Source organism: Eublepharis macularius, chromosome 2, assembly GCF_028583425.1.
Source record: "Eublepharis macularius isolate TG4126 chromosome 2, MPM_Emac_v1.0, whole genome shotgun sequence".
Lineage (NCBI taxonomy): Eukaryota > Metazoa > Chordata > Lepidosauria > Squamata > Eublepharidae > Eublepharis > Eublepharis macularius.
The window spans coordinates 188000156-188016248 of record NC_072791.1 but is presented as its reverse complement, the minus strand read 5'-3'; the positions used below and the strand labels follow the sequence as shown (position 1 = coordinate 188016248).

At 38.4% G+C, this 16093-nt stretch overlaps 1 protein-coding gene across 1 annotated transcript in view; it reads right to left on the bottom strand.

Annotated features, from left to right (window-relative positions):
- Nucleotides 1–398: 398 nt before the first annotated feature.
- The window catches only part of KCNJ3 (potassium inwardly rectifying channel subfamily J member 3), a 198135-nt gene continuing 182440 nt past the window's right edge, over nucleotides 399–16093 (bottom strand). Inside the window, exon 3 of the mRNA XM_054971571.1 lies at nucleotides 399–985. Within this exon, the coding sequence (XP_054827546.1) occupies nucleotides 399–985 (587 nt within the window). The remainder of the gene's footprint in view (nucleotides 986–16093) is intronic.

The following is a 16093-nucleotide window of genomic DNA, read 5'->3' as shown; positions in this document are numbered from 1 at the left end:
GTTAGCAACCCACTTTTATGTTTTACTTACTATATAATGCTTAAGAAATATAAGAGAGTAACACCCATATACATGTTTTCCCCCAAGAATATACAGTATAAATATAGTAAGAACCATGCCATAAAACTATATGCAAAATTTGCGTACTATTATTGCATGCTTGTTGTGATACTACATGCCGATTAATATTAGCTTTCATATGGCCCCAAGCTGAATTTGAGATCTTTTATTGTAGAATTCAACACAGTCTTTCGACTTCAGGGGAGAGCATTGTCGCAGAGTGCATGTAGTTCTAAGGAAAATTGGTCATCAAAGACAGTTTCCAGTGTGTTGTTTTACTGCCCAAATTGGATTGATGGCAATTAAAACATGAAATAATACCTAAAGGTCTGTTCATGTTATGTAAATCGATCAGAATTCATTTTTCTCAGTTTGGGAGGGAGGTGTCCCTCCATTCTACCTCCTCCTCCTGATAATTTTTGAAGTTTTGGTGGCAAGTCTGCCAGAGATTGGCTCATGGGATCTGATAACATTTTTGTAGTTTTAGATACCAGTTTCTCTTCTGAGTTGCCAGGAACAGAACTTATTCGCTGCAGCTTCATAGGTAGGTCCCCCATGCTGTAGGCCTTTTCTGAAGTGGTGGAACTCATCCTCAATAGTTTTTTAGGGAAGTCTTCCCTTCCAGTTATTTTTTGCAGTTTTGAGGGTATCTTTGTACCAAAGTCCTCTAGGCCATCCAGACACTCCACAGAATTATTCCTTTCTTTACTGTTACTTACAGCTGGTGCTATTAAAGGGGAGGAGATAAGAAGCATTTCTTCCTGTTCTTTCACACTGTAAGGTGTTGTAGGGACTTCAAATGTTGCATGGAACTGGGAATAATCTACTTTGAAGAATCCTTCCTCTAAGGAAATAACAGGGAAGAAACGATGTCCCCAGAGAACTTCATCTTCTGTATATGATGTTCGGGCTTGACAAGTCATCCCTATAGTCAAAAAGAAAATAAAAGCAGGATAAAATTACTTGGAAGTTATACATAGTAGTTGTGCCACCTAGCAGCGACTTATTTGGATCACTGGTACATCTTCATTTTTTAATTCCTAAAGGACTGTAATAATAATTAAGTTGCATTATGTTTTTATGCACAGCTGGTTCAGGATATTGTTCCTTACAGAAATCCAGGTCATATATTGATGTACTGAAATCAGAATAGAACAGAAAATTAGTAAACATAATAAAATCACAAATATTGTATGCATTTTCTTTGTCGCCAGTGTAGTAATTTTACCTAAGCAATATTCAAGCCTTTATCAATTGTTGTTTCATTTCAGTCAATAATAAAACTGTGGACAAATCAGAAAATATACAGGCAGACAATATACAAACAGTCCGCTCAGCAATGAAACTCACTAATTATCACACAGGCTTATTATATATAGGATAACCCATGTATGCCACAGGATCCAAAAGGAAGCAAAAATAGGGACCACCCCGGTGCAAGCACAAGCAAAATTATAGACAAAACCAGGGCTGTGAAGTGAAAACTCAATGAATACACATTAAGAACACTCAAATTATCAAAAATATAGTTATAATGTGTATATACAAAATAATCCAAATACTGAAGTAATCAAGATGTGAGTATTACAACAACCATCCCAGTAAATACATCACAAAAGTGCTCACCGGCACAAAACAGTAAAGGGGGGGGTGCACGCAGGCACCTCCTAAGAATTATACAACCTAAAGGCAGCAACACTCAATTACAAATATACAAGGGTGCACACTGGCACCACCATTCAATTAGGCAGCCATGAAATGGTTTACAAGGGATACCGTCCACAGCAAAAACATTTAAAGGGCGAAAATGTCCAATAACATCAAGCTGCAATTTAAGAAAAGAGGCTGTGAAGAGCTGAAGGGGTCCAACGCCAAGTCAGCAAATTCAGCCACCTCATCAGCTGTAACAGACGCGTCTGTGACTAACTGGCGGCTTCACTGAGAGAGTATGCAAAACTGTTCCACAGGGATCTAACTACATGTGCCTGCTGAAGAAGTGATCCATTCACGAAACGGGCTAATACTACGTATGCTGGCAAATCCCGTCCTGTGGCTGATGAGGTGGCTGAATTTGCTGACTTGACGTTGGTCTACTGGATTGTTTGGGTCGTAAAGGGGCAGTTTAAATGGCCATTTCCCCAGGGAAATGGCCATATAAACTTTTCCTGTGGCTTGCAAGCAGCAGGTCCCTTTAAACTATCAGCTGGCAGGCAGCAGGGAGGGATTTCCCCCCCTTGCCGCCTGCCAGCTGACAGTTCAAGATCAAGTTAGCCTTTATTGGCATATATCAACAATTCAAGTTATCAATTTCCAAAAATGAAAAACAAAGTTAAAAGGATACTACGTTACAAATACATAAATACAATTATAGCTTATTTCTGTGATATCCTTTGATGCAACTTCAAAGCAGAATGGAGAAACTTAGCCACCTTCTCAGTGACATCAGGAAAGGAATCGTTCAACAGTCTATAGACTTTGAGCGAGTCAGAGCAGTCCATCATACTAGCTAGAAGAGATTTTAAATATGTTTGATGTATATCAGCGTAAAAATGACAATGCAAAGGAACATGTGTAATTGACTCAACACATTTTTGTTCACATAAACAGTATCTAGCTGAATAGGCTATCCTGTTAAATCTGCCATATAGAATGGCCGAAGGCATAGCATTGCACCTGGCCAAAGAAAATGCTCTACAAAGTTGTGGCAACTGCAGGGAAGATAAATATGGAGCCATCCTCCCTACAGTGAGAGGAATTTCAAAGCTCAGGGGAGAGCAGGTTTTAGTAGCCAGGCTATATAACTTCTGGCGCTCAATATCTAGCATCCTACTCTTAATTGGTTGAAATGCGGCATTTGACGTTAACCCAGAGAATGAGTCCACAGATATACCCATGCCTTTAATTTTTTCCATGATATATGTTGACCAATTTGACACATTGGACTCTGAAAGCATTTGATATATAAAGCTCCCAGAGTCACAATTATAATGTAACCGTAGCCAGTATTTAAACGTCATAAGCCAGGCCCTCGTTTCCACTAGAATTAAACCAGTTTCTAAGCAAATAACTGCATATGGAACACACTTCGGTAGGCCCAGAATTTTTCGCAAAAATTTAGATTGAACACATATGATGACCCAGTCAAAGGCCCTAATCCAGATTGGAATACCATACAATAGTTGTGAAATCACTTTGGATTTAAATTTTTTTGAGCCAGCGGATAGTTTAAAGGAACCTGCCGCTTGCAAACCACAGGGCCCTTTAAACTGCCCAAACCCCAGCCCCCCAGCCCCACACTTAACTTCCCCTGCGGGCCCATGGTATTCTCTCCCTCCTCCCGTGAGGGACGGGAAGGCTGTTTTTGGCCTCTTCTGCCACTGCGTGGGCCTGCAGGACAGCGGAGGAGGCCAAAAATGGCCTTCCCACTCCTCAAATGGCCGCCGCAGGGGGCTGGGGTTTGGGCAGTTTAAAGGGCCCTGCTGCTTGCAAGTGGCAGGTCCCTTTAAACTATCAGCTGGCAGGCGGTGAGAGGGGGATCCCCCCTGCCGCCTGCCAGCTGATAGTTTAAAGGGACCTGCCACTTGCAAGGCAGAAAGGGATCTTTAAATGGTCAAATGCCCTTTTCCCTGCCGCTGCTACAAACCACACGAACCTCATGGTTTATTTTTTTTGTGGTCCATGCCCATCTCTAAATACGAGTACATATAATTATTTCTTGAGTTTTCTGTTTGTCACCTTGTAAGACAGCACAAACAATACCCATGCCATTTTGTTACTGCTGTGGACCAGAAAGGTTCAGCATTATGTTCAATTAAGTTTTTTAAAAAGCACATGCTGTCATTGATGTCTTCCTTTGTCAAATATCAAATATGTTTAAAAGTCAAGGCAAATGTCTGGTTTGATGACTGAAAAGTTGGAACAGCATGCTAGATTTAAATCATAGAAAAGAAAAATATATGATAATAAACATGAAAAAAAATTATTGTGCCACAGGGTATGCTTATTTGAGTCAGCATAAAGGTATGAGCAGATGTGTCAACTGCAACATATAAATACACCCTTTTCTGCATTGTATTGTTTTAACACTGTGTGTTGTGCCTCTGCTAATATACTAAACTTGGCTGAATACTGAAAAGTATGAAGGGAAACAAAGATAAGCATACCAGCTTTTCATGTGTTTTATTACTGGACCATAATTGGTAGTGGAGAATGCACTCAAGTTATAGCTGACTTATGGGGTCACCATAGATTTTACTGTCTATTTTCACCCAATTGTTATAAACTGCTGTGTCTTAGTTCTATTGTTTTACTGTATGAATTCTTATGGCTAAGACAATAAACATCTACCTTACCTATTTTCACAAGAACTGGCATTTTTAAAAAGGAATGCAAGATAAATAAAGAGAAACACACCAGCACTGCAAAAAATACACAGATGCAAAGGCATGTAGCTTGCCCAGTCTACTTTTTTACTTCCCACAGCTAACAAAACACTGTCCACTGTACTCCTAACAGTGTATAACCAGATGCTGAAATATGAAATGTCTAAAATAAATATTTTCCTTAATAGTAAATATATCCTTTGAGCAACATAATTTTGTATAAAAAGTTGGTGTCTTTTGAAAGACAGACAAAAAAAGATACAACCAAATGTTCATTGGGGATTTAGCTAAGAAAATGCCATGACTTAGGGAGACAAGATATATGTATACATGCGTGTAATTACAGGTAGAGATTTGGGGAGGGGTGCATTATTTTTCTCTGGATATAAATTATGTCTGTAGCCCACATTTTCACCCATCATATTCATTTTTTGTTTATGAAATTATCATATGAAAGATGCACACTGCACAACAGGTCACGCTGAAATCAATTTTAGAAACAGGGTAATTACTCTGAGTAGCGTGGCCAATCTGGATTCTTTATTCCACTGCTGTTCATTAATTATAGTTGCATTTTAAAAAAGGCTATGCCAAAAAGAAAACCATCAACCTCAGTCTCTCCAGTTCTGAATTCAGTTAGGAATCTCATTACTAAAGGGGTTTTTGTAAATGAATGTGGCAAATAAATACAGCAGCATTAGATATTAGATACCCGTTTGATATGCTGATGCAAAAATTTGGTAAGACAATCCTCGAGTATGTTTAAGTGACAAGGCAATTTCATTGATCATGATCTTGAAAGTAAAAAGCAATCATTGACCACCTACCCTCTAATGGCTAACAAATAATTAACCCATCCAAAATAAGTGGTCTATTTATCCAGGTGGGCTATAATATATAAAGCTAGAAGCTGCCACAAAGAAAGCATGCAAAATTTATATCCCACACTCCCTACGTGAAGGAACACAACAACAGAATGACAATAGAAGCCATACTTGACATAATTCCCCTTCCAAAAAACTCAACGGAAAAGTAGCATTATTCATTTAGACTATAGACCCAGCAACTCTATCATTGCAATCCTATGCAGAATTATTCCAGTCTAAGCCAATCGATTTCAATGGACTTAGAATGGAATAACTCTGCACAGGAGTGCAGTGTATATCTCCTAAGATAAGTCCCTAGAACTTTAAACCCCTCCTGCTCTTGGGCCAATAGTGAGGTTTAGCTTTGGTTCTGCTTTTTCATAGTTCAGTGTTCTTGAATGTTTCTGTTTTTCCATTGCTTAGAGTTTCTTCAAGACCCACCCCTCCACCCAGGAAATGTCTACTTCCCCTATTTCATTAGTCATGTTTGGTCATATTTCCAACAAGTCCTCCCACTCTGAGCTTTCTTCAGAGGCCCTTCTTGCATCAGCTCCATTTGTGAAAAGGCTGGCTGCCATTTTTCCTTAGGCAGTTGGCTTGCACAAACTTAAGACCATCAGTGTTGCAGGTGCGGTGTTGCACCTCATAAGCACAACAGAAAAAAGGCAGCCGATTATTATCATTAAACAAGATAAAATGTTGGAATATTAAAACTCCACCTCGCATGCCTCTGCCCTCTGCTATGTTGATCTCAGTTGCCTTCCTAAATGCAATTGTTCTCACACAAGCACAACACTTTATGTATGTGGTCTGCTAGAATGGTTATGGATGCATCCTAGAAACAGTTCTTTTCAATTGTTACAATTCTAGTGCTGCTACCTCATGTGACACAAGAATATGCCATGCATGATCTTTTCCATACATATGGTTGCCCTGTTGTGTAAATAGTGCAACAGATATTTTCTAGCTTTGGAACACACCAACAAAAAACCCTAGAAAACCACTAGCTTATGATCATGTGTTCCACAACTGGAACATATGCTTATTGTCTTATTCACAAATTCAGGGTGCTCATATCAAGAGGATCATGTGTAGTGTTCTCTCCTAGTATAAGTTGCAGGAGTGCTAAAATCGCAATGGCTAAAAAGAACTAATGCTAGGATTTTAAACTAATATCAAAACATTCTTGGGAGATAAGTGCAGGCACACCTTTACTCCTAGAAAAAGTTTCACTTCTTGGCCTTTTGGTTAAAACCAACCCTCCTATGAAAAGGGTGTTTTGGGTGACATGCATAATGCTATATCAAAACTGAGAATTCACTCTGCTTTTTAATCAACCTGGCAAGATTTTGGAACATGCTTTCCCCCGCCCCTACATGCATACCCATCTGCCTGCCTGCCCACCCTACACACACAGAGAGAGAAATCCTGGTACAATCTGAATCTCTTTAAGGTTGTATTTTTATTAGCAACACATCTTTGTTTTAAAAGAATAAAGTCAATGCCTTACTTTTCAGTAAATGTCTCTCACATTGTTTTTGGATCTTATAAACTGTGAGCTTACAAGACAGATTCCCTCCCTCTTTTCCATCCCCTCTATGCCCCCCTGAAATAGTGACTCGGGGTGAAGGGATCCTTGGAATGGAAAGCAGGCTACATCTTTAGGGAAAACAGGCAGAAAAACCACGTTCTCTTTCATGAACTTTTCCATGAATGGAACAAGAACTCATGCAAAAGAAGAGAGGAGATGATTTCTTTCAATTATCTTTCTTCCTTCCGCTCCTGAAACCACAGTCTGCTCTGTTCCTGAGGGAGCAGCCTGGGGGAGGGCAGAGTGATACAAGCGAAGGGGGTTCCAATTTTTTTCCCATTCCTCTGATCATTCCAATATCTGTACAGATATTCAAAAATCCTAACATACTTTTATGATGTGTGTGTGGGGGGGGGGCGTGATATTTGCAATTTCTCCATCCCACTACAGATTCCCACTTCAACCCTCATGCTATTCCTGGGAGTCCACAAACCCTTAGTACCAGAATTTTAGGAGCAACGACAGTCTGTGCTCTGAGACTGGTGTGTTTGCATAACTTAGGATCCAGTTATGTTATGTAAATTGCTTCAAACCCTTCCAAGATATCCTAACATGCTTCAAAACAGAGAACAGATACATTTATTCCTCTGATAATCCCTTCAGGAAGTCCATTTCCACCTTCAAAAGATTTATTGACGATTTATTGACTGGTTTTGAAACAGGATAGGAGATCACACAATTTCTGGAATGGATCAACACTTTGCACCCTACTATGAAGTTTGATAATAAATTTCTTTATTCCCATATTATCTATAAGTCAGCTATGACTTGATGACACTTTCCACCATATGTCTAGAATGTGAATTAAAAAATCACAAAAAGCATTGGGGGGTGCCTACAACCCCAAGGGAAGCAGCAGGTTTGCAGAAAAATCAGAAATCTAAACCTGAAAAATGGCAGGTTAACTAACACAAGCAACGTTTGTAGTTTTAGGAGATGAACACCCACTGAGATTCATGATGAAGCTATGCTAAAAGATCTCAGTGGCCATTTCGGCATTGATACAACCATAACAATACTGTGGAGCTTTCCAGCCCTCGATTTTCGTTAGTCAAAAACTGGGAGGGGGAACTGAAAAGGTAAAAAATGGAAGAGATCAAAGCAGGGAAAGGAAAGAAGCTATGAGGAAGGGGATACATGGGAAAATGAGATGTTTACCTGAATTTTTTGTGATTCCTAAATAGAGCTTTAAAAACCAAACCCGACAATTATCCTAAAATCTACATAAAGATCCATAGTGAGGATGGAATGTACCCCTAATCAAGTATAAGTGTGAATGAATTTTTCCTTAACACAGATTTTAGCAAAGGAAATGTAAGATACTGCCAAAGAAGAAAGAACCAAAACTGGTTCTCAAATCAACAATGGAATCTTAGGAAAGAAGTGACCTCTACAACTTATGCTTTGACAATGATTTTATTATAAATTTCTAATTGATAATATGCAAAACACGCTGAAGAAGGCTGGTGATGAATATAAGAACAAAAATGAACCTTCATTGTACAAAGGGACTTATTAATTACTGGTTCATTCTTTCTCAAGAGAGAGAAATTATCTAAAACATTATAGTTCTGTGCATTTTCATTCTATTAAATAATATGCTTTTCACATATATAGTTCATAAACTATTCATGAAAGTTGTAAGGAACAAAAGGAACAGAGTACCAAAAATATGTCACTAACTGAACTACGATAGACAGCTGGAAGTGGCGTAAAGTATTAATGATCTATTCACCAATAAAAGCAATCAACTCAAACATGTAATGCTGAAATTAAAAAGCTATTTTAAACAACTGCTTTAAAGTAAATGACTTAATGCATTTTACTTGCCCACACCTGATTTCCAAAAAAGGCATTTATGTCACTCCTTTAGGCAACAATTAAACGTTTGAAATCGAAGAGTACTGCTAAAGTTTGGCTTTTTATGCTGTAAGCATTCATTAATGCATTTTCTCACTGTATTTGGAGCTTCACTTAACTTACGTTTAATAAAGCAGGTATGGTATTTCAACTGAAATATGTAGGCAGGCTAAGTACAAATGCATTTCTTGGTAGGGATTTTCCTCAACAATGTCTTTGGAGCAGTATTCCTATTTTGCAGTGAGAAGGCAAATGATAGCTTTCCACAAATGTTTCTCTTGCATTAGCAAGTTATTACATGACATGAGTTTGTTCTTAGTAATTCCATTCAGTGAGCATACATGATATGATAGAATGGCTAAAGTTGTTCTAGAAAGCAAATGTATGCCATTATTTTAACAAGGGAAATATATTTCAAAAACCATCACGACGGCTGCTGATGGTTTTTGAAATATATTGAATGCTTTGTTGCATTTGTTGTGAGTATAATTATGAATCTGTTTTTAATTTTTATAAGATGTGTATTGTATAATTATTATTGAATGTATGTCTGATGAAATTTATAGGATCAAGCTTCATTAATAATAACTGCCTGGATGAAGAATATGATTTGAAACGGGATCATTTGCTGGCTTCCTGTCACAGTTATTCTCATCAAGAATTGTTACCACTGGATTACTATAAAAGAGTCTCATATAATAGATATAGAATTATTCTTATTGAATCACTACTGGCTTTATTTGAACCATCTAAAAATAATTTGAATATATGTAGTACTGTATAATATGGTTACTTGTTAAACAACTTTTTTTGTTAAAGATAGGCACTGGCACTTTGTTATTATATAGGAATATTATATGTTTACTTGGCACTTGGCACTTTAACTATGTTTGTTAAAGTGATATTGGCTTTTTTGTAAGATGCTTTGCCTTCTATATGTAACCAAGTTCATGTATATGTACTACTTGATATAAGATTTCCAATACTTAGGTCTTCTGTAATATATTTGCATTCATAAGCGTTGACGGAGACATTACAATTTATTTAGTCAGTCTATCACGGCTTGTTCTATTTTTTGTTTTGATTATTTTAACAAGGACATTAGTATGTTCCCAACAAAATGGTATCTGTAGTTCACTCTTCTTCTCATAGTAAGCAAGCAAGCAAGACTTTATTGGCATATATATCAGGGGTCATTTTGTAGAAAAAGAGCTGGAGGAACTAATTAGCATAACGCATTAGCACAACTCATTAGCATATGTCACACCCCTTGACATCACCAGAAGTGTGTCATTAGCATAACTGATTTGCATATGCCACACCCCCTGACATCACCTATCCTGGCTGTTTTGGACCCAATCCTGGCCATTCAGGGTCAAAATTGGGCCCAAAATGACAAAAAGGGGCTGAAAATGGCCAAAACGGGGCCCAAAATGGTCTGGATCGGGCCGCCACTGAGCGGGAGAGTGATCCACCACCCATCAGAGGCCTGATCCAGGCCGTTTTGGCCCCAATCCAGGCTGAAATGGGCCCAAATGGCTGAGAGTCAGGTGGGTGGGGCCACCTGACATGTAACCTCTTTGGGGAACTGCCAGAACTGCGTTCTTGTGCATTCTCCCTTGAAATGAGCCCTGTATATAATATAAAATTTTAAATACAGAAACAAGTCCATACAGAGTAAGATTAACATTACAGATAGGAACAGTAGTAACTGTTACTACTTCTCATAGTAGTAACTGTTGTCTTAACAGTGCATAATTTTTTTTGTGCTGCAAAAGATGGCAACAGATTCTACCAGCTGCTTTAGTACCCTGTGCCACGACATCCTTTGAATTGCAGCAGGTCATGGAATATGGTGATATGGCACATCTTATGTTTACTGGCATTCAGAGCCAGCTTCATGGCATTCAGAGCCAGCATCAGAACTGCTTTGCCAGCTCTCTGCCTGGTTCTCCTTTGTTGCACCAGAAGTCCAGGCTGGCTGCTGGGCTTGAAATGATCAGCTTACTGCTGGTGACTGGTAAGCAGGACATTAGCCAAACTGAGATGTGATCAAACATAACTAACCTAAATATGCAAGCTGCCATTTCTTGCACAAAATAAATACTAACAGTAACTGCACCTAAGGAGAATCACATAGATGGGTGTGTTTCATGGCCAAAATAGTTAAGATACTGGTTGACTTGAGAATGGAGGTGCCTGCATTTTTTCCTTTCAGGCCTAATAACAGTAAGGGAAGACTTGGTTTTAAATGGCAAAACTGTGTGTGTGGCTGAAGGGTTAAACCATTCTGCTCCCATGCATTATCTTACATTGGGGCTGCAATGCTGCCCAGATTTATTTAAGGAGTTCCAAACATCCTGTCTTGTTTGATCCTTAGAAATGGAAAAGTTGCCTATGCCCTTGGAAATATCTTTCTTTCCAAATACTGACAGCAAATTTCTATAGGTTTAAAAAATAATGAATTATTTTAGAAAAATAGTAAATATTTTTCTAGCATACTAATAGACTTTTTAATACAGATTCTTTGTCATTTATTAATATTTTGTGACAAAGCAATTAATAAAACAAAGGCTGCTAGATATAAGTATTCAGATATAAGTATTCAGACGGATGATGCACTAAGTGCCTTGAGAACAGTTCCCCTTTATAAGCAACTTGCATCTCCTCCTTCAACTCTTTCCATCCTACCTTACTGATTTACTTAATCCCAAGTTTAGGAAAGCATTTATTAAAGCACAGGTGGATACCTTACAAATGGCAAGGGTAAGAGGCCATTATAATGCAATCCCATATAAAGAATGTGTCTGTATGTGAGATCAGAATTATGTTGAGGATCTAGGTCATGTGGTCTTTTACTGCCCAATATTTGCATTAGAACATGAAAAATACCTTGGGAATATTTTATTACAATATCCAGGGAGAGTGGATAATAACAGACTAACTATATTACTTGCTGACAAAAGTAAATGGATAATGATGCAAGCAGCAACGTTTGTTGCAAGGGTGATAAAGGCCTTACCAAAACCATCCATTGTTACTGTGGCTGATGGATAAATCTATGTATTTTGTTGATTATCTGACTGAATTGTTTGAATTGATGTTGGTTTTAACTCAAATTTTTGTTGCTATTTTAATGATTTTTATCAAATTGTAATGTATATTAGAGTTTTTATTGTTATTGTGATTGTGACTTTGTATTATAACTTTGTATTATAACTTTGATGTTGTTGGTAGTATTTTGATGTAAATGGCTAAAACTGTGAGCCAATGCAATAAAGCTTATGATGATGATAAAGGAAAAAGCAGTAGTAAATAAAAGTTTAAACTCCTGTGAGACCAGAAATCTAATGAATCTCAATCTTGGAGCGGAAACTATTTTCTGAGTGTCAGCTAATCTAACATGAGATCATAAGCAAGTTTGAAATTGTACCTGTAAAAGTTTAATAGAAGATATGGCTTTGATAAATCACTGAATGCACTAGAAAAGGTGATGGAATCAAGTCACATAAATCTCACAGAATTTGAGATAGAATCATGCAACCTTAAAGATTTTACAATACTATAAATAATGTAACATGGCTGTTTCACACTTAACAGAGAGATAGAGCTTGTTGAGCCATTTGTTTATATTGTTCAGAAGAAACAAAATAACAGAAGTATATAGCGAATGCTGCACTCGTGCACAAATGAGTGTACCAGAGTCAAGAAGAAATTCATTCTAGTATGCAGTATGTTGAATTGCTACTGTTTTATCAGATTATGCTTAATATTAACTACCTTAATTATTACTACCTTAATTATTACTTAATTACTACCTTAATTAAATATTAACTCCTTAACTACCTTGGGAAAATGCAAGCTAAAAATATAAGTAGATACCAGGCATATTGCTATTAACACACCAACTATTAACACACCAACGAATTCTATGAACAGATGGATGGGGTGGCCATGGGGAGCCCACTCAGCCCAGTTATAGCAAACTTCTACATGGAACATTTTGAAAAACCAGCTCTAGAATCAGCACCCCACAAACCCAGTGTATGGTTCCGGTTTGTGGATGATACATTCATCATTTGGAGCCATGGGGAGGAAGAATTGATGGAGTTTTTGAATCATCTCAACAACATCCACCTGAACATACAATTCACAATGGAGAAAGAAAGTGAGGGAAAACTCTCATTCCTGGATACCTTGGTCATCCGCAAAGCAAACTTTCAGTTAGGTCACAAGGTCTACAGGAAACCAACTCATACTGATCGGTACTTACACAAAAACTCCAATCACCACCCCCGACAGAAAAGAGGCATAATGAAAACATTAGTGGATCGTGCAAGACGGATATGTGAGCCGCGCTTTCTCAATGAGGAAATTAATCATCTAAACCACACACTTCATCTAAACCACGCACTTCAGGCAAATGGCTACTCCAGAAATGAAATCCGAAGAGCAATCAAACCCAGGATGAATCAAACAACCAAGGAAAAACAGTCACCTACAGGAAAAGTGTTTTTGCCATATATCAAAGGAATTACTGATCAGATGGGAAAGCTTATGAAAAAGCACAACCTTCAAGCAGTATTCAGACCCACCCGAAAAATACAACAGATGCTACGATCAGCAAAAGACAGCAGAGACCCCCTCACCTCTGCAGGAGTATACCGTATACCCTGCAGCTGTGGACAAGTTTACATCGGGACCACAAAGCGTAGCATCCAGACAAGAATAAAAGAACATGAAAGACACTGCAGACTTGGACAGCCTGAAAAATCAGCAGTGGCTGAACATAGCCTAACTCAAACAGGGCACAGTATCTTATTCCAGGACACCAAAATACTGGACAACACTTCCAACTACTTTGTCAGACTGCACAGGGAAGCCATTGAAATTCACAAGCATAAGCAAAACTTCAACAGGAAAGAAGAAACCTTAAGAATGAACAGAGCATGGGCTCCAGTTCTGAAAAACACCAGGCCAACAAAACACTCCACACCCGACAATAGCCCTGCAGAGAAGATTAGCACATCAAGCACCAATCCATATGCAAAAGAACCTCCTCAGGATACAGTGAAGCCTCCCGCCATTAGCATTCCACACCCTGGGAAACTCTTACAGAATGACTCAGCTCAACCCCACCCCTCCTGAGTAGATACAAATGACCTACATCTTTTCCACACTGGGACACTGAGAGATCTCTGTCTTTTGGTGCTACACCTCTGAAGATGCCAGCCACAGCTGCTGGCGAAACGTCAGGAACTACAATGCCAAGACCACGGCAATACAGCCCGGAAAACCCCCAACAACCTAAGTAATTACAATTCCAGGTTTTATTTACCAGGCCACATTCAGTTTTGGCAATGCTTCTGCAGACATTTAAGCTTAGCAAGAGTTTAAACAGTGGCTCAAATGGTAAATCCTTAAAAAAATCACATTCAAACATCAGTGCCGAGTCTCAGGAATGAATGGAATAAAAAGCTAGATTATCCAATTTTGCCAAAGCAATGGGATATGCCCTTAATATTTATACTTGTAAATACCTGTACCTATAATCTGTGATTTATTCAATAAGAAATTACCAGTGCAATATATAGATGATTATAGATTGCTATTTTGGATAACAATAAAAAACCATCAATTGCAGAACAATCAGCAACATTGATTGTTGCTGCTAGACCTGCTAAGGTTAAAGACCTGCTAAAGTTAAAGACCTGCTAAGGTTAAAGCTTTTAAACTTAAAGGAATCACGCCAGGAGGCTAAGACTTGCCCAGACTGTGTTTCACCGACAACAACGTTGACGGCACCAACCGAAACCCCTTTGTTAAGAGCTTCTTCAATTAACACTGAAGTGCAGATGCTATCAACGGAGGCAGTTCTCCCTACAACATCCACAAGCCTTCAAGAATCCATCAATAAAAAACAGGAAGAAATTACTGATAGTCTGGAGCATCTGAATTCCAGATTTCTGGATATTAAAGACAGTAGTCTTGGACCTGTATGTCAGACTCAGCCGACTCAGCCAACCACAGAAGTCAACATCAACGAGGCATTAGATCCACCTGCTTCAGAGGTTCCATCTTTAACTTTATTCAAGATCTATGATGTTGCTTCAGAGGACAATAAGCTCTCTCCACCAAAAGAATTTAACTCCACACAACACCTTAGCAAAGTAAAGGAACCCCAGCAAGTGCCATTTAATCGCTATCTTGAAGATTTCAAACTGGGATCACCTGGACCCTCAGTACAAGCTCCAATGTTTAACTCTTCTGTTAGTTCCTCAGCTCCAGCTCAAGTGGGATCACTTAACAATGGGTGTGTTTTTGTGGACTCAGTAGGGAGATTAGAAACAATTGAGAAATCATTGACAATTAAAGGTCTATGTGGGCTCAGAATGTAAAGGGGCCTGAAAAGAAACCACAAGAATTAACTTTGTCCGCTCTGACACCCTCCTCTGCTATGATAGCACCTTTCCTACACATAACTTTGGTTAACATTCAAGGGTTGAATAGTAAAGTTAAAAAAATTAGATTCCTTTCTTTATTGAAAAGGAAAAATTCTGATATAGTCTTTGTGCAAGAGACACATTTGAAAGCATTAAAACTTCGCCTCCTTAACTCCCAGTTTTACCATATTCAAAGGACAGCCCCTGGCTCTTCCAAGTCAAGGGGAGTGGCTATTTTATTGTCAAAGAATATTCCATTTGTTATTGAGGCTGAGGAGGTGGATCATAGGGGGCGTTATTTATTTTTAAAAGGGCGTATTAATGACAAAAATTGACTTTGGCCACAATTTATGTACCCAATTCAGCCCAAGTTGACTTTTTAGAACTTATATTTGAAAAACTGCAAATCTTCCAAGAGGGGGAATTGATTCTGGGAGGGGATTTCAATTTAGTTCTAGACCCCAAAATGGATACAACCAGCTCTAGAAAGCACAAGGGCCCATTAATCAGATCCTCAGTTAAATTTAGGAAACTCTTTGAAAAATACCAGCTTTTTGATTCCTGGAGATATTTCTATCCAGGGGCTAAAAGATATTCTTACTATTCAGCCTGTCATGATGTGCATACTTGGACTGATTATCTTTTAGTATCCCAAGGTCTCTTATCAGGGTTGAAATCGGCCAACTTGGGTCCAAAGTTGCTTACGGACCACTCCTGGATTCACTGTTCTATGTAATGGGGGGAAGAAAGACTTTTGGATAAGTCATGGTCATTTAATACAATGTTTTTGAACAGACAAGACCTTAGGGACCTGATTGACCGTGAATTGAAATTTTATTTCGAATCAAATAAGTCTGCAGATATTTCAGATGCTATTTATTGGGATACGAT